We start from the raw sequence: 19,464 nt of genomic DNA, 5'->3' as shown, positions 1-19,464 counted from the left end.
TGTGTGTGTGTTTATGTGAGTGTGAGTGTGCGTGTGTGTTTATGTGAGTGTGTGTGTGTCTGTGTCTGCGTGTTTGTGTGTGTGTGAGTGTGTTTCTGTGTGTGTTCATGCGAGAGAGTCAGTGTGAGTGTGTGTGTGTGTTTATGTGAGTGAGTGTATGTGTGTGTTTGTGGGTGTGTGTGTGTGTGTGTGTGTGTGTGTGTGTGTGAGAGAGTGTGAGTGTGTTTGTGTTTGTGTGTGTGGCACCTCATCAGCCCTGCCATTCAGACGCAGAGCCCGCAACAGGCAGCGCGTGTCAGCAGGTGAGTGGGGAGGCAGTGAGGCCCGGCGTCCCCGCTGCATGCCTGGAGACAGATTTGATTATGAGGGGCTGGCGCAGGCTGTAATGAATAACAGCAGATTATCTGAGCCAGCGTAAGTGCAGTAATGGCTAATGGGACAGCGGTGGCGGCGGCGAGCTCTGCTGGCAGGATGGCCGACCCCATTGTTCCACGCTCCACTCTGACTGAAGCCCTGAGTGAATAGCCGCTGTATTAACGTGTCGGCCCAGCCAGCCCTGCTTTGCAGCCATAATTCAGTGGGGTTGCTTACTGGTGCACAGTGCCACGGTGCATTTATGCATGGATATGACTGTCCTTTCTTTGTATTTAATGAGCTTTTTGTCCGCTTTGCACTGAGGTTAAATGGATTAAATGCGTCGGAGTGCTTGCTTTGTACGGGGAAATGAAGTATTTGTGAATATGCGATCAGAAATACCTACCCTTGCATCCAAATGCTAAATGAAATGCGGGACTGTATTTGTAATTTTTAAATTCTGCAGCTTTTTAGCTGGCAGGGATTTACAGATTTACATTATCAGTAACAAGCAGGCGTGGTAATGGACACCTCTAAAACAACATACAGGTACCCTCTTGCAGTACTAATATTTTATGTCATAGCTTACTGGTTCCTGAGAAAATGGTGTGCTGTCATATGCAGTTTGTATTATGTTGTAAAGACTTTAATATGTGATATCAATGGCAGTTCGGCTTTTCACAGCTTTCACTCCAAAGATAAAACAAGTCCTTCAGCAACCATAACAGTACAGTACTATTAAGATGCAAAAATAAAAGCAAAACTGTAGTTCAGTCTGAACAGATGTAAAAAACTGTTCTACAGTACTGAACGTCATTTGCTTTTCCCCTGTAAGTCTAGTCAGTTTTCAGTACAACATATTACAAATGTAGTATGCTATATTAATGCCATTTTTAAGAAGTTATCCCAGAAGAAATGCTGTGAATTTGATTTTGGAGGAGAGTAGCAGTTTTTTTGTTGGTGGTTTGGTTACAAGCAGCTCGGCCGCCGCCCGCTGTTTGGAAAACTGCCTGGGTTGCGGTACAGGACCTCAAACGGGCGACAGGGCATTTGACAGTAGAAAGCACACTGATCAATGACTGTGCACTGCCCAACAAACAAATCAAAAACGTGCCTTCAAAGGCATCGGCAGCCTAACCCCACACTTGCCACAAAATCCCTGAAACTGTAAACCCGCAGAGCTCTAGTGCTGGCAGCTTGTCCTCTCCCCAAACAGCACATTACATTATTGTCATTTAGCAGGTGCTGGTATGCAGAGCAACTTACATGGGTTACAATTTTTACCTCTTATCCACTTACACGGCTGGATATTTACTGAGGCAATTCTGGGTTAGGTGCCGGTGCCTTGTCCAAGGGTACAGCAGCAGTGTCCCAGATGGGAATTGAACCAGTAACCTTTCGGTTACGAGCCCTGCACCTTTCCACTCTGCTACACTGCCACTGCAAGCAGAGTAAAAAGCATACTCACACACCCTGCCCTCTCTCTCTCTCTCTCTCCTCCCCCCAGGTAAGGCCCTGACGTTCCTCCTCCTCCAGCCCCCCAGCCCCAAGCTGCCCCCGCACAGCACCATCCGCCGCACGGCCATCGACCTGATCGGGCGGGGCTTCACCGTGTGGGAGCCCTACATGGACGTGTCGGCCGTGCTCATGGGCCTGCTGGAGCTGTGCGCCGACGCTGAGAAGCAGCTGTCCAAGTGAGTGCCTGCAAAAAAAAAAGCCGGCTCTGTTGTCCTTTTTCAGGGCATACTGTGTATCACTATTAATTTCCTTAATGACGTGTGTGACTTGTGTGTTGGAGTTGAGTGTTCCCATGTGAATGAATGCGGTCTGGGGACATTCACTGTTGCTGTTAAGCAGTTGTGTACAGTCTTTTTGTAGTCGTCCCTCTTGCCTAGCTGGTACAGTGCAGTCTGTGTACTGTGTACTATGCACTGCAGTTACCGTGTGAAGTTCCTCACTGGCCAATTTTTGAGCTGTTACTTTTGAGACTGATTAGACACAAATCACAGAAGTAGGTGCTGAGTAAAAAAGAGGTATCCTTGTAAAATGGACTGGTGTTCATTATAGTATTTATTAATGACTCCTGCTATCAGTTGTAACATGGATGGTTTGGTGTCGTCTTTTAGCCCAACCCTTTTTCATATACATTTTCATAAGTCTCTCTGAATAAGACCGTTTGGTAAATGATGCTAGTGCTAACGCTAATGTAAATGTTATCAGCTGTAAGATCTTGTTCTCAGTGTGCAAAAATTTTCAGCTGCGAATTTCACAGAATATCTGCGTTGCAAAGCACAAGTCACAAAACAAAAAATGGTTACGTGTCTGGGGTTGAGCCTGACAAGCAATTTAGCGCATCCTGGAACTAGCGTGCGAACTGGGGCCGCGGCCGCCCGGGAGCGGGGAGGCCCACGGCCCCTCCGCGGCCCGCTGCGCGTTACGTAACGCCCCGCTGCACTGGCGCTGGGACAACATGCCAAGCTGCACAGCTGTAGAGGGGCGCGCCGCGCCCGACACACTGAAGGATGAAACCTAAGCCCTAATGCGATTGGAGAGCATTAATATGATGAAATGATGTCTGCGCTGCTTCATGCCGGAGACCTTTTTTCGCCGTGGAAACAAGACCCATCAGTCTGTTCCGTAACCTTCCAGAAGCTGCCCCACAAATAAGGTTACGCGGGACTGCCGAGACACCGAATGAAAAATACCGGCAACATCTGCTTATGTAATTAAGATGAAACCGTATCTTAACGAATTTATTATGAGTATAAATATGTCTGCCTTTCCGTGTAGCGCGTGCTAATGTGGTTAGGATGAAATGGCAGTAATTTTTCAGGGTTTATTAGCAGCAAGGGCCTAGGACAAGGCAACCCCGTGCACTTAGCACAGACTCGAAAATATGGGCACGACATGCTCTCCAGACTGCAGACCTCTTCCTGGTCCGGTTGCCCCCTGATGAAGCCACCCCCCCCGCCCCCCCCCCCCTCCCGGGCTCTTCTTCCACCAGTGAGTCATTGCGATGATGCTGTACTGACTAACTCCCCTCCCCTGACTGAAATTAGTGCATTTGCGTGTCTTTTCCTTGATGCTTAATTCACTTATCGGTGATGCTAAATGGAAGCGAAACCTTCTCTTTTGACGGTGGGGGGGGGGGATGAGGACGAAAACAGCCACCACCAGCTCCATTCCAGCGCAGTCGGTCTCTGCACGCAGACCGCGTGTCAATAAAAAAATAAAACGTTTTTTTCCCGAGCTCCCGTCTCCCTTTAGCCCCGGGCCCGAACAAAAGCCTTATCGGAACAGAATACGGAGACGGCAGCGGGGTTTGCGTTTTCGAGCGACTCTGTAACCACTGTTGTCCGGCCTTTTCACGCGGCGGTCTCGGACTACGGGAGGCTTTTTTTTTTTTTTTTTTTATGTCCACGTGAATGGGCGGCTTTGTCAGCGCGGGCCGGCGTCTCCGAGCACTGCGCGTCTGTGTATCCCCTCGCCTCTGTGCGCTTCATAAAAGGCCGGCGGTCCTTCTGCCGCTGTTCAAGGTCTTTTGGTGAATTCCTGTGACACATTAGGGGCGCAAGAAAAAGACTCAGGTGGAAAAAAAAAAAAAGAGCGAAATGAGAGCTATTTTCATACTGAATGTAGAATTGTCTGGACCACAGCTGCAGCACACAAGGTGCAAATGGACCATTTTGCCCGCAGGTTTTATTGACAATAATGAGCTCTAAATGGGTAGAAGTGATATTAGCACGCTATTCGGTGAAGTTTATGTTGAAGTTGAATGGTGGTCAAAGGAAATATCAGCTGTCTCATGTTCAGACAGTTTCTTTTTGAATGTTTTTTATATGCTCTATGAGTATAGATTTTGTGACTCTAAGCTCTGACTGTAGGATCTTTAACTGTTGGCTCTTTGATTCTGGGAAATACTGTAGCCTATAGACTCTGTGACTCTAGGATCTATTACTGTAACCTGTATGACTACAGGGTCTGTGGTAATAGGCTCAATGATTATAGAATCTGAATATAGCTTCTGTGACTGACTATAGGATATTTAACTGTAGGCTTTAAGACAATAGACTGACTATAGGCTCTGTGACTGTAGGATCTATGGCTATAGACTTTTTCCATGGGCGACTCTCTGATGAGGGCCAATTAGTCATTAAACCAAGACCTAGGCACAGACAGTTCCCAGTCACATGCTCTGATATCCCCCTTCCTCCTCCGTCACCGTGACAGCGAAGCAGTCAAAGAAATTCCCATAACAACGTTCCAGGGCCTTCTCTTCTGATTAGGTCAACAGTTCTCACAGGCACCGGCCGTTCCCGCCCCCGTGTGACTGACCCGGGCGGGGTGGCACAATTCGGTCGGGGGCCTTCGGGGTCGTCCCTTGGCAAAGTCCCGCCAGGTCAGTCGGCCCTCGGGTGCCGCTTTGCTTCAGACAGGCTGCAGTCACCTTAACCCCCCCCCCCCCCCCACACACACACACACAGTCTTGATCCGGTGTGAAATCGACAGCATTGATCAGGCATCGGCAGAAGGATCGGGAGAAGGCCAATGAAGACAGAGAGCGCCCATCAGCGCGACGTTAATTTACTGGGATCGACCGCACCTCCGCGATCCCGTGTCTCTTGGTCTCCTCCGAGCCTTCGGCCTGTCGCTACGCCAAAGCTGCAGACTCATTCAAAATTGCGCCATGACAAAAAAAAAACCCATTCAGAAAAGACAGGATGCTCTCATAAACGACGAGGTAGCTGTTCAGAATGTAAAACGCAAACACGTTCTTTGAAACGTGTGACACGCGTATGTTAAGAGCTGCGTTTTCACAATGAGAGATTCATGAAGAGCAAACATGAGGGGCGGATACAGTCGGCTGTATCATTTGTCACTTATGCCTCTGTGTCTGCCGGCCGAGAATCTGAGCACCGTCCAGCCGCTGGTTTGTTACTGTGTTTGCACTCACTGCTCCTGATATTCATAAATGGATTACTAAGGACCCAGTCATTGTGTGTGGTCCGCCGGTATTAGCTATTGGGGAAGATGAGGAATTCAGCTGACACATCACAAGCAACTGGACGGTGGAAATGGATTTGTTATTATTTGATGGATGAGTTTTTCCCTGCAGCCAAATAGCAGCCCTCTGAGTTATTTAATAATTATAACTGTTGCAAAACGGAGCCTTAATTCACATACACATAGACACACACACACACACACACACACACACACACACCCACCCAATATTGGATGTTCATGTAAGTATGATAAGTATGTGTGTTTGTGTGTCTGTGTATATGTGTTTGTGTGTCTGCGTCTGCATGACAGATGAATATCCAGCTGTATGTTATGGAGTGGGAAACACACATGCGCACTCTTGCTCTCATTATTCCTGCAGATTATCAGGGCGAGAGCTACTCTGTTTTTTTTTTCCTCCTCAGAAGAACGCGTTCTCTGGACTGATCGGCTTAAATTCCGTGACGCGATAGCTTGCGGCTTCGGCTCCTTCAGGCACCGTAGTGAGACAAGGCAGAGGAGAAACGCTCACCGACTGAACGGTGACATCAAGGGAAAGCGAATATTATTAGCGTCTGCAGTATCACGGAAACAAGATGCTATGCTGCGTTATCCGTCACTAGAATGCACGTGCGTCTGTGTATGTGCTTTCCTGGGTCTGCATGCGAGTTTGTGCGCACGTGTACGTGTGCGTTAAAATGGCATTTTGTTAAGACTGTACACATGTTCGTGTTCTTCTGTGAGGAATTGCAGAACACAGGAAAATGGCTGCATTCTGTTTTCTAAAATCACACATCCCAAGGGACTTTGTGTTGTGTATATTAGCAAACTGTCCCTGGAATAATCTCTTTTGTCCTTTTATAATATGTAGGTAAACTGTATTGCCCTTTCCCTGGGGTTGAATAATCGTACATGCGCTCGTCACACAGCAGTGAGAATAATGGACAAACATAATAATATTGAGAGCAGTGAATTTAGAAGAGCTACCTCAATACACTGTTTTCGTACATTTGCACATTCTTCAGTACCGTGGCACAGACATGACCCATGTGGACGTGCCCAGATGTGCGACCTGCTACGAGCCTCAGCCGTCTCGCCCTAAATCACTGTACCGGGACAGCGCAGTGTCATTCACGCAGCGGCCGGCTAATTTCCTATTCTGAAACAGGAGCGTAGGTGGCACTGTGGCGGAGCCGAAGCGGTTCCCGGGGCGCGCGGTATTTTAATTAGGCTTCCACATTAAGATTCAACCCCACCGGCCCGGGACGGCCGGGGGAGACCCCGCCGGAGCTGCCGTGTCAGGGGAAGGGGCGGCCTGGTGCGCTGGGTGAACGGGTCTGCCCGCTTGCTGTAAGCCGTCCCCACCTGTTACGTCACCACCGGGATGTCCGGCAAAGCAAGGCTGGGGTCATATGGGCAGTAGCCACTCATTTCTTAATCAGCATTTCTTAATCAAGGACTTCTCATTGATGTGGTTAATAGCATCAGGTTTAAAGACCAGTGGAATGTCATCTGTGGAATATGCTGTATAATTTGACTAATTAAAAAAAAATGTGTTGAAAACAAGTTTGTTCTAAATATACAACATTGTAGTAATGTGTTCCCATAGTGTGTTGGTGTGTTCGTCTTCTTCCGTTACTGAAATACATTGTGTGATACTGTTGCCTAGTTAATCCTGGAGTTTGGATAAATCGCTGTTTTGGGTGCTGTTTTATTGCAGTGGATATTGATGGATGGCTTTTGCCTTTTGGATGTTTTATTTGAGAAAGATAAAAGGAAATCGTTAAATTTTTGCATCCACTGGTGGATTGATTTAGCATTAATCTAAGTAGGTGTAATGTGTTTTCTTCACGATCAGATTCAGCTTGTTTTTGGATTTTGGATTGTGAGACCCTTTCTTTTCAGGCGTTTTGCATGTAAAGATTTCTCGGACTAGCAACCGGATAATGGATAAAGTGATATAAATATAATTTGTTTGAGTACATTATTAGCGTACTGTAGCGGATCGACAAATTTTAATATATAAAGGAATAAACATTGATGTAGCACAATTTGTATAAATTTCAGCTAAATATCACACTAAATGAACGTTTGCTCATCAAATGCTGGATGTTAACGCAATGCATTTTTTTCAGGCTTGCACAGTATGATATTCAATTGTGAGAGATTGCTACATATTGCTAGCAATAGATCTGAAGGCAAAGTAAGTACAGTATGAACATATTTAGTTTTGTGCCATAGACAAACACAGATGACGACACTTATACACACACATAGACACTTCACACTATACTGTAAGTACATTTTAATAATTGCATACTCTGGTGTCCTACATTCTACTAGTAAATCACAGTGATAAAGTATTGACTCCAAAATCCCGAGCAAGGTTATACATAGTAATATAGACGAATAAATATATTTTTGTAATAATCAATCATTAATTACAGTCAAATCAAGTGGGACAGATACAGAGCTCCATACAGGGATACCGAGTGCATTTATGAGACTCAGAGACGTCCCATTGGGCCGAAGCACAGGTGGGACACTCAATAGACCGAGATTCGGTCTGTTTGCCCTCGTCTGCTTATCGCTCTCAATAGGGCCCTTAAATAGTTAATTCATCCGGCACAGGAAAATTCTCACACGTCGAATATTACTTCAAAAACCCCTCCACGTTTATTAAGCACCAGCGAATGATGGGTATCAGAACTCTCCCAAGAATAGCCCTCATTTGAAGTTTCAGTTTCTAAAACAGACAAAGAAGATCAATCTCATAAGCGAGGCCTGAATTAATCCCGTGCAGATGAGAGAGCCATGCAGAAATATGGAGCCGGAATTATTAATATTTAGTCGAACATCAGGCCAGTGATTAATGCAAATCACGTGGGGGAGCAGACAACAGCTTTGCAAAATGAATAATAAATAATAATAGATGCCATAAAGCACCCGGCGCCTCTCTCCTCAGCTCCGCGTGTCGCCTTCTTTATATGCAGGGCGATAATTCTGAGAGCAAAAAAAAAAAAAAAATTGCAAACTGCCAGCGATATCTACCCATGCTTGGCTGCCTGTGCCTTTGAACTAAGCATATCGACAAATTGTTGGATCGAGTTATAACAAAGCAAATAGCTGGAAGTCACGTTCATGTAAATGCACTGATAGCCGAAATAATCCCTTTTCAATAGGAGGGAGCGGGCGCCTTCTCACAAAGAAATGCATGCTTCCCTCGGCCCTAGGTCAGGACTGTGTGAGCCTCTCTCTTTCGGCGTGTTCACCGGTCACCACAACATTTTATGCACGTTTAGGAACTATTCAAAATATATCTGTCCACTATGTGTGTGCGTGTGCGTGTGCGTGTGCACTATGTCCACTATGTCCACTATGTCCACTATGTGTGTGTGTGTGTGTGTGTGTGTGCGTGTGCGTGTGCGTATGTGTGTGTGTGTGTGTGCGCGCATAGTATATGCATTTCTTCAGTAATTATTTTTAAAGAGCATTGTCAAAGAGCATTCAAAGGTGAGATATGTATTAATTTCATGCTTGTATATGGATATACTGTATGTTGTTGAACAGAATTTCATAGGTTTAAAAAATTTACCCTTTCAATGAAGGAAAAAGAGTTATTATAATATCTCATTTGATCAGTTTGTCTTCCTGATTACAATGATAAAGTTGATGTTCACATTATAATATACATATGATTATGTACAATTTCTTATTCTTGTTGAAACAATAAAAAGGCCATCAGTCCAGCCTAGAAGTGTATGCTCAAAAAAAGCTGTGCCTGTAAAATTTGGAATTAGAAATTACCTTCAGAAATCAAACACTTTACAGATAGGTCTTCTGAAATGTAGAAGTGCTCTCTGGCATGTCCTTTCATGTATGAAAACTAGCTGCTATGGGTATTGATTGCTGATATCAATCAATAGTACTATTTGCATATTGATTCGTGTGTATGTGTGTACACTCAATCATGTTTATTTGCACAGTTTTGATTTTTTTTTTCCACCTCACAGATTTTTGATCTTCAGTATCTTTTTAACGGAAAGCATGTTATCAGTTTCTGTGTATCCTTATCCATTTATTTTTTGCTTAACATTTAATACTTCAAATTGAAGTCAAAGTTGATTTTTAAAACAATATTGTTAAACATCGAATAAATTCTCACCTCCTGTATATAAATTATTACAGGAATATCGACTGTGTAGTGTGGGCCTAAATATTACACCGCAATAACGGCGGTGTCAGAGGAAAATGGATTTTGATGCGTTAAGGAACAGACAATTTGGTAGATGAGCGTTATGAAAGAGGCCGTAAAAGGCTCTTAAGCGACGGTTTGACGAGGCTGTCGAGCGTGATCGTGATTGTTTTGCATCCGTGGGATAAAAAAAAAGAAAACCTGTCGATTTGCGCGTTCGCTCCCCGCTGTTTAGCGCACCTACAAAGTGGTTTCTTCCTGACAGAGAGAGTGGAGCGATGCTTGGAATTAGCGCTCTCTCATGCGTTTGCTCGGGATCAGAGCCGGTAGCGTTTGTTCTGCATTTGCGAGGCTTGGCTCCACCACATCAAAGGCGGAGAGATTACGAATTAACGGACGTGTTTGAGTTGTTTACTTCTCTCCTCGATTGCTTAGGGGGGAACAGACAATTTATTAGTGTGTTTACTTTTTATTTTATTTTATTTTTTTGTGCAGGGGCAGTAAAAGTGAGGTTGGTTCAATTTAGAATTTAATGTATTGACTGAAACGAGAACTGTCTTTTTTTTTTAAACAATTTCCTTTTCTAGTGTTGTTTTTCTGTGCATTCCTTTTTATTGTGGGGGATGTCCATGCTCAAAAATACCCCAGTAATTGTAAATAGATGATAGCTAGAATGAGTAATGAGAATCAAGCTTTATCTTTGTCAAAGAAAATGTGGTGAAAATTTTCTTTTCTATTAAATAGAAATGAATTTGAAGCCATTGACTAAATATATGAAATACAGCCATATAGAATTATGCAAGAGATGTTTTCTCATTTCATATTTAAGATTTACAGATCTAGCTGTAACTTTAATTCCCAACTTTGCTGATTTGCACACTTAATTATTAGAGAATTTACAAAGTCCAAATGTCTGTCATCCACATTCATTTAATATTGTCTCTGATGGGTTGTTTTATGTAATTTTTCCTCCTTGAACTGTTTTAATTCAATTGGGTCATTTGACTCCTTAAGAAATGTATATTCTGAAATGCTGTACATTTTGAAAATTATATTAGAATTGTATTATTTTTTATAGCATTGGACATTCATTGTCAATATGAATGTCCAATGCTATAACATGATGCAAAGATGAATAATAATGACTCAAAAGTATCATAGAAGAGAATAATTTATTGTAAGAATAGAAAATTTGAGAGACCATTGAAGTGTAATGTACATGAATTGTTCAGCAAATCTAACTAAGACATACTAGGCATACGCACACACACACACACATGCGCGAATGTTGGTTGAATTGGTGCATTTTGGTCGTGACTTTTATTGTTTCAGAATGCTAAATCGGTTTGTTAATTAACAGCATTTCTAGCAGATACTGTGCTGATATGAGGGAGAATTTCAACAGAAGTGTGCTCTGTAGACAGTGAAGGTAAAAGGGAGAATTGATCAGCATGGGTGCTGGGGCCAGATTGATCAGGGCTGCAGTCACACTCAGCTGTTAACAGCCATACCGACCATGCAAAAGATGCGTAGATCAAAATAGTAAAAGCAAGATGTGTATGGTGTGCGTATGAGTATGCGTGTGTGTGTGTGTTTGTGTGTGTGTGTGTGTGTGTGCACGCGTGTGTGCGTGTGCGTGTGTGTGCGTGTGTATGTGTGTGTGTAAGAGCCAGGCAGAGGGAGAAAGGTATCGAGAGCATGTTTGAAGAGATGCTTGTGTACATTTCCGCATTCATGTAATGAATGAAGCAGTGGTAAAGGGAATAATCCATTCTCTCACGGTTACCGATGGAAGGAGGCCTGTCGCTAACCAGGAAGCGTAAAGGAGGCGTTACCAAACCCCCACGTGGGGGGGGGGGGCAGTGTGAGGAACAGCCGATTTCCTCTTCAGGTCAATAGACAAAGCTCAATATCCTCCATGTTAGCAGGAACACGGGAGAGGACACAGTACGGTCGCACCCTCTCTGTTTTCTCTCCCTGTTTCTCCTCTTTCTTCGTCCTAACAAACATCCTTTCTGCCCCCCTACTCTTTTACCTTCTGCTCTGATTTCAAGTCGGGTAATATATTTTATTACACTTTACAACTGTTCTGGCGCTCTTCTTCATTTTCTATCTAGTATCCGGGAAAACATCAGCAACACATTCATAGACAGGGAACCGAAACATTGATAAGTTCTGGTGGGAAAAAAAAAAGTCTGAGTGACTTGCTCCTTGCCAGGGGGTGAATGTAGCAATGTATTTCAGTGGTGGGTGAAGGGAAGAGGCTTCGTGTTGATTTTGTACGCAGGGCTGCTGTGGACACGCGGCCTATTCTGCGGATTACAAAGGGGAGGCCTCCTCTGCACATGGCCGCCTCCGAGGAGCTGGGAAAGGGAGCCGACAGGAGGCGAGGGGGGGGGTCGGGGCAGCCGGACGCCGTGGATCCGATGGAGGTCCCGCGAGGGGCGGGGCGATGGCAGCGCGTGGGACACTTTCCCCCCCGAGCTCCACCCGTCCTGTCCCCGGACGGCAGCGCGCGCTCCACACACCGTCCCATCCCCCTCTGCCCCCACCCCGGAAGTTTCAGGGCAGCTGCTCAGATTCCCCAGCTTTTACCCGCCCATTTCCGCCACGCTGACGCGGCTGCACACCTCCGGTCAGCGCCCGGGCAGTGGAAAAAAGCGAAGCGCCCCGATCGCAACAATGGATTTTTTTTGTTCCTCTCTTTTCTCCATCTCGCGCAAAATCAATAATTCGACTCGGGTCCTCTCCACGCCTAGGGCCTCCGTTACTATCCAAACCTTTAAACACTTTTGTTAAACAACTTTAAAAATCCAGAAAAACACTAGAGAAAAGATTCAGAGGAAGTAATAGACCGGCTTGGGTTCTGTGAAACGGTTTTGTTTGAACGTGAGGCATACCGTGCGTCGGGTAGCTACATGCAGGGGCAGTCTGGCCCGATCACATCACAGTGACTGACAGCTGACAGCAGCTGATGTTAGCAGCTCCACACTCCACAGAGGGAGCTCTCTTTGCTGAAATGCAGCCCAACGCGCGAGTCCTTCACTGCTTTCAGTCCTTTCAGAAACTTTATTATTCCGATTTTCATTTCACAGCGTCATTGTAATTCCATTCACAAGGAATGTGGTAAGAGAAGGAGAGAAATAGCCCTTCTCTCAGGTTTTGTTGCAAATCAAATTTAGCAGGTAATGCTTAAAAATGCATAGAAATCAAACCAACACATTGCAAAGTCTCATGAAGTTTTCTGGCTGTCTGGCATGCAGTCATGAATTTCCTGGCTGTCTGTCGCTGTCAGTGTAGAGAGAATTTCTTGGACTTGGAACAATTCCTGGTTGGCTAAACTGCAGGAGCATGACCCTTTGCTATCATCTGTTCCGATGTAGAATTGATCGGCGAGTCGTGTTTGGACACCTGTTTAGGACTGGAGGGTCCTTACTGAGTGAGTACGCTCTGTTTAATTCGCAGTGTGCTCGATCGTACCGCAGGCCGACACCAAGATCCAGGGGTTCGATTTGAAAATCACTGTGAGCTGTACTGGTCGCTCTGAACCCGAGTCAGCCAGTGCTTTTCTCTGAGGCTGATGCTGTACTCCTACTGCACTTGGGTAATCATGTCTTACACAATGACCAGGCTGACGCAGCGTTCATGTAGTATTTGTGTCTTTTATGAACTAATGTTATTGTAAATTAAAGTTACATTATCAAACCAAGGTTCTTTTGTTGTTTGTGTGTGTGTGTGTGTGTGTGTGTGTGTGTGTGTGTGTGTGCGTGTGCGCGCGCACATGTGTGTGCATGTGTATTTGTTCGCGTGTCCACTGAACACACAATCTTGAAGATTGTTCCATGGATATTCTCTTTAAAATCAGATTGTCAAATCAGAAAAAACAGATTTGACAAGCATGCACACATTCAAACCAAGGTTCTCTTGTGGTTCTCTTGTGTGTGTGTGTGTGCGTGTGTGTGCGTGTGCGTGTGTGTGTGTGTGTGTGCGCGCGCGCGCACACGTGTGCGATTGTTTCATTGCTATTCTCTCTAACAATCAGACAAGTAAAACAGATCTGACAGGCATGCACACGTACGCCTTCAGTGGTGTGAATAGATCAGTACTGCTTTTGATGCCGTTTGGCCGCTGTGTGTCCAGCCGGGACTGACCTTGGGAACGGCTGGGCTCTTTTCACGCTAGCTGTGTGGCGGCGCCGAGGACCGCTCTGACACGCCGGTCGGTTCGGCAGCGTGTCAAAGGAGCGTTTGTTCTCTCTCTCAATGGCCTGGCGACTTCCACCGCGGCCCGCAGCAGCGTTGCAGCTGATACATATTCACGCGCCGGGTAATTTGTTAACAAGGGCCTCTTTCCATTGGAGACAGATGCGCAAACTATTTTCAATTTCCACGCTTAATTGTCAGGCCCGTGTTGTTGACACTGGAACACCCAGGCCCCTAATTATCGGCCATTGTCGGGGAGTCCATTATACAGGGACCGTCTCGGTGATCCCATTGACCTTGAGCTGACATTATAAGCTGTGTCTAATCTTTTCACTCTATATTTCTGACACCCTCTCTCCCCCCCTCCTTCTCTGATTCTTTCCTCCCTTTGTCCCCTGCCTGGTTAGCATCACAATGGGCCTGCCCCTCAACCCGGCGGCGGACTCGGCTCGCTCGGCCCGGCACGCTCTCTCCCTCATCGCCACGGCCAGGCCGCCAGCCTTCATAACCACCATCGCCAGGGAGGTGAGCATGCACCGGATCTACAGCAAAAAAATACGCATCCCATAAAATATATGGCATAAAAGTGTGTCTCATTTTACCAAGTTGGCCCTATTGTCAAGCTTGCCTGTTATTCAGGTAGGGGTCCTGAAAATCCATCTGACGCTTTAAAAAAGTTCTCTGCATGGTTTAGCCCCTGAAATGAGATCGGCTGTGTAAACATGTTTTCAAATGTGCCGTGCATTTTTCTTCCGTTTATCACTGTAAAAGAGACCCTCTGAGCTTACCAAAGGCTGGATTTAAAAAAAAAAAAAAAAAAACAGGCAGGAATTTTGTTCTGACTCAGTCCGCGCGCCCCCCCTCAGGTTCACAGGCACACGGCCCTGCAGGCCAACACGCAGTCCCAGCAGAACGTGCACACCACCACGCTGGCCCGCGCCAAGGCCGAGATCCTGCGCGTCATCGAGATCCTCATCGAGAAGATGCCTGGGGACGTGGTGGACCTGCTGGTGGAGGTGAGGGGAGTTTTCCTCCAGCAGCGTCGGTCTCGAGGCTGCTCAGATGGACCCTACGTGCAGCTAACCGTCAGCACTATTGGACTGATGGAGGCGTAGGGCCTGTTTGTGTTTTAGTATCTCTCACCATTTTGTAGATACAGTGTTTAGATCTATATTAGGGTGTCCCAGAAAGCTTGATATCATGTTGCTGTATATTAAATGAAAACGATGAGGTCAGATTTTGATCACTTTGTGAGAGCAGCAGTTAATTCACGAACTCTTCTTACATGATAATAATCATTAGATCGCCATGCATATGATAAAAGCCCTGGCATTGCAGATGAACTTTAGTAAGTTTACTTATGCAAATTCCCTGTGATTTGAGTGTTGTTCAGATTATCTCGCAGTCTCCTGGAAGGAAAGCCGCAACATTGTGGTGTCTTCATGGTTGAAACATTGAGCTGATGTATGTGGGCATGGTGGGGGCAGAGTTATGTATGTGTGGCTGATTTCTCTGATCCCAGGTGATGGACATCATCATGTACTGCATGGAGGGGTCTCTGGTGAAGAAGAAAGGCCTCCAGGAATGCTTCCCTGCCATCTGCAGGTGAGTCTTAGTGCCTCCCTGTCATTTTCAGGTGAGTCTTGATGCTCATCTATCTGCAGGTGAGTCTCAGTGCCTCCCTGTAGTCTGCAGGTGTCAGTGTGCCACCCCGCACTGGTCAGCCTGTCACTTTATTTTTTCCTCACCGCTTCGCCTTGTCTTCCCATAAACCGGCACCTTTGGAAGACCCAGTGCTTCAAGGTCATCGTCCGCATAATGTAGCATCGAATTGCAGCATACGTGGTTATACCTCTCCGAATGTGCTGCATCAGTCAGGCCTTTTAGAGCCTGCATCCCGTCCATAGCGCCCATTACTCAGCAGAAGGGCTCTCCTCTAACAAATCCCAGTGCATTCAGAAGTTGGCTCAAACGGGCCTCCATTAGGTTTTGACGAGCGGGCCGAGGCGACCTTTAGCGACGCCGCACTCTGTGGTTGCTAAAGCAGGGGGGTGGCTGTGGCGTCCGGGGGGCAGCGGGTGACGGAGCTGGGCATATTCCCGTTGAATCTGCAGCGTTGCGTTGTGCCTCTCCGCGCAGGTTCTACATGGTGGGCTACTGCGACCGCAGTCACAGGATCGCCGTGGGGGCGCGCCAGGGGTCCGTGGCTCTCTACGATGTCCGCACCGGGAAGTGCCAGGTAAGCGTGCCCCTCCTTTTGGGGTCATGGGGGCGGAGGGTGTCCCGTGCATACCCGTTCAGAGCTGGGCGGGATGTCCGAGAAGAGGGTAGGTGCTGTTGGAGTGTGTGCACGGTCTCCTAATGCGTGCATAGACAGAGAGATACGTCCCACTAGTGCAGTTTGCAGGCATTCATGGGCAAGGGCAATGGGATTGGTGCAGAAGCAGGAGGAGAAAGGAGAGGGAAATTAGGGTTAGGGTTAGGGATAGGGTTCGGGTTAGGTTTACGGTTCGGGCTAGGGTTCGGGTTAGGGTTAGGGTTCGGGTTCGGGTTCGGGTTCGGGTTAGGATTAGGGTTCGGGTTCGGGTTCGGGTTAGGGTTCGGGTTCGGGTTAGGGTTCGGGTTCGGGTTCGGGTTCGGGTTCGGTTTGTGTTAGGGTTAGGGATAGGGTTAGGGTTAGGGTTCGGGTTCGGGTTCGGGTTCGGGTTAGGGTTCGGGTTAGGGTTCGGGTTCGGGTTCGGGTTCGGGTTCGGGTTCGGGTTCGGGTTCGGGTTCGGGTTCGGGTTCGGGTTCGGGTTCGGGTTCGGGTTCGGGTTCGGGTTCGGGTTCGGGTTCGGGTTCGGGTTCGGGTTCGGGTTCGGGTTAGGGTTCGGGTTAGGGTTCGGGTTCGGGTTCGGGTTCGGGTTCGGGTTAGGGTTAGGGTTCGGGTTCGGGTTCGGGTTCGGGTTCGGGTTCGGGTTTGGGTTCGGGTTCGGGTTAGGGTTCGGGTTCGGGTTCGGGTTCGGGTTCAGGTTCGGTTTGTGTTAGGGTTAGGGATAGGGTTCGGGTTAGGGTTTGGGTTCGGGTTCAGGTTCGGTTTGTGTTCGGGTTAGGGATAGGGTTCAAGAAGGATGGATATCGCAGAGTGAAGATGCTCCCCACCTGCGCATGTGGACAGAGAGGTGCGATAGAGGGGGAATCGATCCAGGAGCAGGGAGAGAAACGAGAAGGAGGCAGGGGGATGCCCGGCTGGCACCGGGGGGGCGTTGGTAAAAAAAATAAGGATGGGCATCCGGGAACGCGGCCTTCAGAGGAGCATCGATTGCCGATGGTTTCGCCTGGCTGCCTTTAAGCACAGTTGTGGCGTCTTGTCTCCGGCCACTTGTTCCCCTGAAGGACGTTTTCTGGGTCTTTCAGGCCTGATGAGAGGAGAAAATTACAGTGTTTTGGGCCGCAGCACTTTTCCTCCCCCGCTTTCTCTCCCCCCTGAGTGGCAGGTCTGAACCCGTGGCTCCGGCGCCGTGGCGCTCTGAAGGACATGTCTGAAGGACGCGTTTTATTTTCAGTGTTTTGGGAAGGACGTTCATGTTCCGGGGGGGGCGTGGGGTAGTTTCATTCCGAAACTTCTGAGTTGCGCCTCACACAAAGGCGCGTCTGGAAGGTGGCCACACCTCACTGGCTCGCCTTGTGGCCAATGACAGCGCTCCCCGAAAGGACAATCTCGACCCTGAGAACATGGCAGAATTCTCCTTAGCGTTCTGATAAGGGTGTTACATTTGTTATTATTATCTGAAAAGATGGAGAAATGCACAGATTACAGTCAAAGGATAAGTCACACAAACAAAATTCACAGACAATGAAAACAGCATAATTACAGATTCTCAGAGCTTGTAAAAAAAGATGGGGGAATAAGGGAATACAAAAAACATTACAGTAAACTCGAGCACAAAACACTCTTTCACTGCAGATCCAGCACAGTGGCTGCAGAGGAGTGCATACGCTCACTGTGCTTTGTAATGGTGTATGGCGAATTTGTGCCGAGCTTTCACAGTGCCAGCGGGGACTTTATTCGGGAGGGGGATATATTTAGCCCCTCTGCCAGATCCACAGAGCAGACCTCCAGGGCCTTAGGGGCGTGGGGGGCTCCGGACCGTGAAGCGGCGCTCTTGGCTGGGCCGCGCACGCAGCCGCGGTGCCAATCCCCCCTCCGGCCTCCTTTGCCCTTGGTCCCGCTGACATGTTAAACACGCCTTATCTGATGATGTCACACCGTTGGCTCCATTTATCTCCCTCCCAGAGCCTGTGCCAATCTGTTCCCGATTAAAACCCCTGGGTATATTAGAGGGAAATATTGCCGTCGGTGCAGTGAAATTAAACAGCTGGCCTAGGTCTTCTGAAAAATTTGTAACGGTGCACGGGGCTAGTTTAGCATGTTACAGTATTTGTACCATGGTACAGTGGTCTCAGGTTCATTAAGGGAACTGTGATTGCTTTTACAATCACCATAAATTACAAATGAATTCTGTCAGCAGAGACAGCATTGCATTTTAGCGATATTACTTGGTGATGGGCAAGTGAGGCTTTTTGAAACCCAGAATGGGCGGAGCTACCATGAGGGGCCAATTACTGACTCATTTGAGCCATCTCCGATTTAAGGCCATGAAATGTCAGATTTTTTAAAAAGGATTATACATTCAGTTACTTATCTATTTATTGTTTTCCACAGTGCACTTTTCAGAGATTTGAAAGATTTAATTAGTTCTGTACTGTGATAATGTCTGCTGGGAGGAGTGCATTGAATTTGCTAGATCTGGGTACAGGTGCACTGCAAAAAAGGATGCTACCCCTTGCTGCGTGTGAGGGAGACCATCATTTTGATCCCATTAAGAGAAGGCTCAATGAACACGTGTCCTCATCTGAAATGAAAAGCTCTTTAAGATACCCCCGTTCAAAGGGGGCACAATAGCTTACAGGAGCCAGACTAAAGAGATTATATCTGGAGCAAGGCTACATAGCTACACTCAGAATGAAGCTCAGGTGAACAATTAATGACTGGAATGTTACCTTGGATCAATACAAAGCTGGAGCAAGCCCCTTTCGCTCTCAGCTGCGGGGACCTTGCTGCTATTTGGCTTCCAAACACCTGCGTGCCATTCGGCCGAAATTGGGCTCTTCAGTCCTGGCCACAAGCAGCTCGATTCTCCCCTGGAATACTCATGTCTGCAACCAAAGACGAATGCTTTAGTGCCTTGGTTTACTGGACAATAAATTATGTTCCCCAAATCTGCGTATATATACCTGTTGGAGTTTGTGTTACATTACATTGTCATTTAGCAGACACTGTTATCCATTTAAACAGCTAGATATTTGCTGAGGAAATTCTGGGTTAAGTACCTTGTCCAAGGGTGCCCCGGCAGGGAATCGAACCAGCAGCCTTTCGGTTATGAGCCCTGCACCTTACCACTATGCTACACTGCCTGTGTTCCAACAGGACTGTGGTCTCATCTTTAGTGCAGAGCTTTTCTTACAATGGTGATACACACAGTATCAATTTGAGTCTATGCGTACTTACGGTGTTATGAAAATATTGTATTTAAAATGTCTTTGTGTTTACTGTGTGTATTCTGTGTATTGAGTGAGGTTTAACCAGAATTACTATATATTATGGAAGGTTGATCATGAGAATGATAGACACTTACCTTCTGAAAAAGATTAAACAGAATTGTAAAG

At 46.8% G+C, this 19,464-nt stretch overlaps 1 protein-coding gene across 3 annotated transcripts in view; it reads left to right on the top strand.

Annotated features, from left to right (window-relative positions):
• LOC118777620 (WD repeat-containing protein 7) overlaps nucleotides 1-19,464 on the top strand; it is a 162,226-nt gene that overhangs the window by 119,926 nt on the left and 22,836 nt on the right. For all 3 annotated transcript variants that reach the window (XM_036528717.1, XM_036528716.1, XM_036528719.1), the window contains 5 exons: nucleotides 1,862-2,048; nucleotides 14,163-14,280; nucleotides 14,622-14,771; nucleotides 15,278-15,360; nucleotides 15,895-15,994. In XM_036528717.1, coding sequence (XP_036384610.1) covers nucleotides 1,862-2,048; nucleotides 14,163-14,280; nucleotides 14,622-14,771; nucleotides 15,278-15,360; nucleotides 15,895-15,994 — 638 coding nt within the window. The remainder of the gene's footprint in view (nucleotides 1-1,861; nucleotides 2,049-14,162; nucleotides 14,281-14,621; nucleotides 14,772-15,277; nucleotides 15,361-15,894; nucleotides 15,995-19,464) is intronic.

The sequence above is a fragment of the Megalops cyprinoides genome, chromosome 5 (assembly GCF_013368585.1).
Source record: "Megalops cyprinoides isolate fMegCyp1 chromosome 5, fMegCyp1.pri, whole genome shotgun sequence".
Taxonomy (NCBI): Eukaryota; Metazoa; Chordata; class Actinopteri; order Elopiformes; family Megalopidae; genus Megalops; species Megalops cyprinoides.
The sequence above is the reverse complement of the archived record's forward strand: the minus strand, read 5'-3'. Positions and strand labels throughout refer to the sequence as shown.